The 5882-nt window shown below is 59.8% G+C and overlaps 1 protein-coding gene across 1 annotated transcript; it reads left to right on the forward strand.

Annotated features, from left to right (window-relative positions):
• Positions 1-1382: 1382 nt before the first annotated feature.
• On the forward strand, positions 1383-5126 carry DUSP9 (dual specificity phosphatase 9). The gene is made up of 3 exons (XM_077840223.1): positions 1383-1719; positions 2062-2478; positions 4780-5126. Exons 1-3 carry the CDS (start codon positions 1383-1385, stop codon positions 5124-5126), a joined length of 1101 nt encoding a protein of 366 aa, XP_077696349.1.
• Positions 5127-5882: the final 756 nt, after the last annotated feature.

Consider the following 5882-nt stretch of genomic DNA (forward strand, 5'->3'; position numbering starts at 1 on the left):
GTTGTACTCGCGTGCTGGGACCCCGCAGCAGTGACTCGCTCCTGTCCGGTGCGTTTCATCAGCAGCTCCCGGAGCACTGTATCGAGGGGCTGGGTGTCCTCCTCGCAGGTGGGGAAACTGAGCCGCGGAGCGGAGCTGTGAATTGCCAGTGTTCACCCCACAGGGCGGTGGCAAAGCAGGGAATAGAAGCCAGGAGTCCTGAGTCTGTGCCTGGCCTGGCCTGGCCAGACAAAGTGACAGCGGAAACTGAGGCACGGATGGGAGGTGACTTGTCCAAGGTCACACAGCAGCATGGGGGCAGAGCTGGGGATGGACCCCAGACAACCTGAGCCCTAGCCCTCCCCCCACATTCTAACCCCACAGGCCCCACTACCCCCTCAGAGCCAGGAGAGAACCCAGGCGTCCTGACCCCCAGCCCAGGCAGGGTCCCAGGGGGATGCTCTGGTGGAGGATGTCTGTGGTTCCTGTTGGTATCAATTATTCATACTGGTGCCGAAATAACGCTGACATCAGCGCTTGGCAGCCGGCCAGACCCTCGGCTGGGCCCTTCACTGGGTCTGGCCCACGGCCGCTCCCCTCCCCCCACATCCTCTGCGCAGGGAGCCAGCTACAGCTGGGAGCCAGGACTGGGTGGGCAGGGGGCTGCGGGTCGGGAGTGAGGGGCACCGGCAGAGCTGGAGGGAGCCCAGGGCTGGGAGTGCAGGGGCTGCAGGTTGGGAGTGAGGGGCGCTGGCAGTCCCACTTCCCGCCCCATGGCCTGCCCTCCCAGGGGGACGTGTCACGGCTCCCGGGCAGGATGCTAGGAGGGGGCTGGGATCTCCTGCTCTCCCCGCCTCCCACCGCGGCTCGCTGACTCCCCTCCACTCTCCCTGGCAGGTCTGCTTGGAGCCCCGAGTGGCGGCTGGGCCTGTCTCCTTCCCTGCCCGTCTCCGATAGCACCCAGATGCCCCCCGTGCCCCAGCTCCATCCTGGACTCAGGCCCTTCTCCACCCACCCCAGCCTCGGCAGCCTCAGGCAGCGGCTGCTGGAGAGGAAGCCACTCCCCAGATCGGGGTTCGCCTCCCCGCGAAACTGCCAGGGGCTGGAGCCGTGACCCTGCGCTGCCCTCGCTCACTAAATCTGCCCTGCTGGCAGCTCCTTCCCTCACCGCCCCCCTTGTGCTGCCGGGCCACCCCCACACGCACAGAGGACAGCGGCGGGGCGTCCGCGGTGCCTCGTGCCTGCCAGGGACCGGCTGGCCCCTCCGGGGGCGGATGGGAGGACGGTGACCTGAGCCCAGGCGGCCGCCTTGCCAGCCGGCGTCCACGCAGGCCTGTGGCGCCGTGGGACGGGATTGGCTTGTACCACGTTTCCAGCCCCCCGCCGATGCCCCCACCAGCCCCATGGAAGCCGTGGCGAAATCCACCCTGTGGCTCCGCGGGGAGCTGGCGTCCCCGGCCCCCCGACTGCACATCCTGGATTGCCGCAGCCGGGAGTGCTACGACTCCTGCCACGTGGCCCGGGCACTGAGCGTGGCCCTACCGGGGCTGCTGCTGCGGCGCCTGCACAAGGGGAACCTCTCAGTCCGGTCGCTGCTCCCGCCCGCGCCGGGCGCCGTCCTGCTGTACGACGAGGCCACGGCCACGCTGCCACGCCCCGGCCGGGACGACGAGGAGTCGCTGCTGGCCACGCTGCTGCGCAAGCTGCGGGAGGAAGGCTGCACGGCGTATTACCTCCAAGGTCGGTGCCGTGGCCGGGCCCCGTGGCGCCCGGCACCCCTCCCTGCCCGTGGCTCAGTCCCGTGCCTGTGCTCTGAGCTGCCCCCAGCCCACGCTCACTGGAGACAGCCCAGAGACAAAGGCCGCCCGTGGCCTCCGACGTGGCCCGGCACCACTCCCAGCCCCTGGGGCCGAGAGAGCAGGCTGGGATGCAAGGCACCTGGGGGAGGGTCTGTCTGTGCCTCAGTTTCCCTGGTGCGATGGGGCCCAGTCGGGGGAGGGGGGTCTGAGCAGGGCCTGATGTGAGGCCCCCGCAGGCCCTGCTATAATATCTCTAATGTGAACACATCTGTTCCGCCCGCAGGGGGCTTCTCCAAGTTCCAGTCCGAGTGGCCAGATCACTGCGAGACCAGCCTGGAGGTGCCCGGCGCCAGCAGCTCCCCCGCTCCTACAGGGACCCCGGTGGTGGGCCTGGGGGGGCTGAGCCTGGGTTCGGACAGGGACTCGGGACCCCTAAGCAGTGGGGGGGTGGACTCTGAGGCAGCCAGTCCCCCATCCTACCCGGTGCAGATCCTGCCCCACCTCTACCTGGGCAGCGCCCAAGACTCGGCCAACATGGAGACGCTGGCACGGCTGGGCATCCGCTATGTCCTCAACGTCACCCCTAACCTGCCCAACCTCTTCGAGGAGCAGGGCGGCTTCCGCTACAAACAGATCCCCATCTCGGACCACTGGAGCCAGAACCTGGCCCGCTTCTTCCCCGAGGCCATCGCCTTCATCGGTGAGTGCCCCTGACCCACAGTGCCCCCCATGCCTGGGAGCCCTGCTGGCCCCACGGCACCCCCCTGTACTCCCAGGGCACCCTCTCTGCCCCCCACGCCTGGGAGCCCTGCTGGCCCCACAGTGTCTTCATAGAATCATAGAATATCAGGGTTGGAAGGGACCTCAGGAGGTCATCTAGTCCCACCCCCTGCTCAAAGCAGGACAGATCCCCAATTAAATCATCCCAGCCAGGGCTTTGTCAAGCCTGACTTTAAAAACTTCTAAGGAAGGAGATTCCCCCACCGCCCTAGGTAACGCATTCCAGTGCTTCACCATCCTCCTAGTGAAAAAGTTTTTCCTAATATCCAACCTAAACCTCCCCCACTGCAACTTGAGACCATTACTCCTCGTTCTGTCATCTGCTACCACTGAGAACAGTCTAGAGCCATCCTCTTTGGAACCCCCTTTCAGGTAGTTGAAAGCAGCTATCAAATTCCCCCTCATTCTTCTCTTCCGCAGACTAAACAATCCCAGTTCCCTCAGCCTCTCCTCGTAAGACATGTGCTCCAGCCCCCTAATCATGTTTATTGCCCTCCGCTGGACGTTTTCCAATTTTTCCACATCCTTCTTGTAGTGTGGGGCCCAAAACTGGACACAGTACTCCAGATGAGGCCTCACCAACGTCGAATAGAGGGGAACGATCACGTCCCTCGATCTGCTGGCAATGCCCCTACGTATACATCCCAAAATGCCATTGGCCTTCTTGGCAACAAGGGCACACTGCTGACTCCTATCCAGCTTCTTGTCCACTGTCACCCCTAGGTCCTTTTCCACAGAACTGCTGCCGAGCCATTCGGTCCCTAGTCTGTAGCGGTGCATGGGATTCTTCCTTCCTAAGTGCAGGACTCTGCACTTGTCCTTGTTGAACCTCATCAGATTTCTTTTGGCCCAATCCTCCAATTTGTCTAGGTCCCTCTGTATCCTATCCCTGCTCTCCAGCGTATCTACCACTCCTCCCAGTTTAGTATCATCCGCAAATTTGCTGAGAGTGCAATCCACACCATCCTCCAGATCATTTATGAAGATATTGAACAAAACCGGCCCCAGGACCGACCCTTGGGGCACTCCACTTGACACCGGCTGCCAACTAGACATGGAGCCATTGATCACTACCCGTTGAGCCCGACAATCTAGCCAACTTTCTCTCCACCTTATAGTCCATTCATCCAGCCCATACTTCTTTAACTTGCTGGCAAGAATACTGTGGGAGACAGTGTCAAAAGCTTTGCTGAAGTCAAGGAACAAGACGTCCACTGCTTTCCCTTCATCCACAGAGCCAGTTATCTCATCATAGAAGCCAATTAGATTAATCAGGCATGACTTGCCCTTGGTGAATCCATGCTGACTGTTCCTGATCACGTTCCTCTCATCTAAGTGCTTCAGAATTGATTCCTTGAGGACCTGCTCCATGATTTTTCCAGGGACTGAGGTGAGGCTGACTGGCCTGTAGTTCCCAGGATCCTCCTCCTTCCCTTTTTTAAAGACGGGCACTGCATTAGCCTTTTTCCAGTCGTCCGGGACCTCCCCCGATAGCCATGAGTTTTCAAAGGTAATGGCCAATGGCTCTGCAATCACATCCGCCAACTCCTTTAGCACTCTTGGATACAGCGCATCCGGCCCCATGGACTTGTGCTTGTCACCCCATCTCTGCACCATGACGCCCCCTCCTGTACCCCCAGCCCCAGTGCACCCTCTCTACCCTATCCCAACCAGGGGGGTGTATCCGCCTTCCCCGTGTCCCCCTCAGCTCATAGACTTTGGTTCCTTGCAGTCCCATCAGCTCCCTCTGCATCGCATTGGCTGTGGTCCGTCCATCCTCTCGTTGCTCCCCCTGCCCCCATACCTCAGAGACTATGGTCCATCCCATCCACTGCCCCCATGGCTCATTGACCATGGTCTGTCCTGCCCCGTCCCCACATGTCAGAGACCATGGTCCTTCCCATCTCCCATCCCCGACTCCCTATAGACCAGTGACTATGGTCCGTTCCATCCCCCTTCCTCCCCACCCTTTGCCTCAGTTGACCACAAGCCCCATCTGCATCTCACTGACCATAGTCCGTCCCATCCCCCTGTCCTTTCCCATGGACTGGAGAACCCAGCGGAGCTAGTCCATGCAGTTCTCCGATGTCAAGGGGCTTCTAACGACAGCCATACCTTAGCATCCCCCTCTCAGAGAGGGTGCCGACAGTGCCGACGCCCCCGTCACTCCCCTCTGCCTCGGCTCTCACCCTGCTCCGTCCCCGTCTCTCCCCCTCTCCAGACGAGGCGGTCTCCCAGAACTGCGGCATCCTGGTTCACTGCCTGGCGGGCGTGAGCCGCTCGGTGACGGTGACGGTGGCCTACCTCATGCAGCGACTCAACCTGTCGCTCAACGACGCCTACGACTTGGTCAAGCGCAAGAAGGCCGACATCTCACCCAACTTCAACTTCATGGGGCAGCTGCTGGACTTCGAGAGGGAACTGGGGCTGGCCGAGGGATCACCAGCGACCCCTGGAGCCCCCGACGGGAGCGGCCAGACGCCCGCATCCTCCCCAGGCTGCTTCTTCACGCCGCCACCCTCCGAATGTGAGGAAGAGGATGGCAGCTTCCAACATTACCCCACATAGCCTTTGCCATCCCCCATGAGCCCCATGGCTAATCTAGGCATCGGTGGGATTACCAGGGGATGTGTGGCTAACCTAGCCTTGGCAGGATGCTAGAACCCACAGGGATGAATCTAGACCTGCCTTTTCTGGGATCTGTGCTCTGGAGCCAGGTCTGGAACCTGCAGCTCTGGAATAGGGACGCAGAATCTGTAATTAACTTCCTTGTTTGGACTTTTGATTCTGGAACTACAAGGAAAAGAAAACCCAGTGAGGTCATGCTGGAGCCTAGAACTCATCACTCAACAGACAGGAGCTTGAGTGCCATGCCAGGTCTGGACCTCTAGAATTCAACTGTGCCCCAGAGCCATCAGAACATGAAGCTAGAACCTGCATCAACTACCTTGTTTGGACATTTGGTTCTAGAGATTCAATTAGGAGAATGACAGGTTTCAGAGTAGCAGCCGTGTTAGTCTGTATTCGCAAAAAGAAAAGGAGTACTTGTGGCACCTTAGAGACTAACCAATTTATTTGAGCATGAGCTTTCGTGAGCTACAGCTCACCAGTAAACGACCATGCTGGAGCATAGAATGTGCAGCTATAGAGGTGGATTAAGAGATCTTGAATGCTAATGCCATGTCTGAAATATGGGCCTCTAGAATGTAGGAGATCAGCTACACCTAGAATCTGATTGCTCCAGAACTACCATTTCAAAACCACATGCCAGCTCTGGAATCAAGAATTGGCCAGTAGTTCTAGAGCCATAATAAGAATTAGAAG

Source organism: Eretmochelys imbricata, chromosome 23 (assembly GCF_965152235.1).
Source record: "Eretmochelys imbricata isolate rEreImb1 chromosome 23, rEreImb1.hap1, whole genome shotgun sequence".
Lineage (NCBI taxonomy): Eukaryota > Metazoa > Chordata > Testudines > Cheloniidae > Eretmochelys > Eretmochelys imbricata.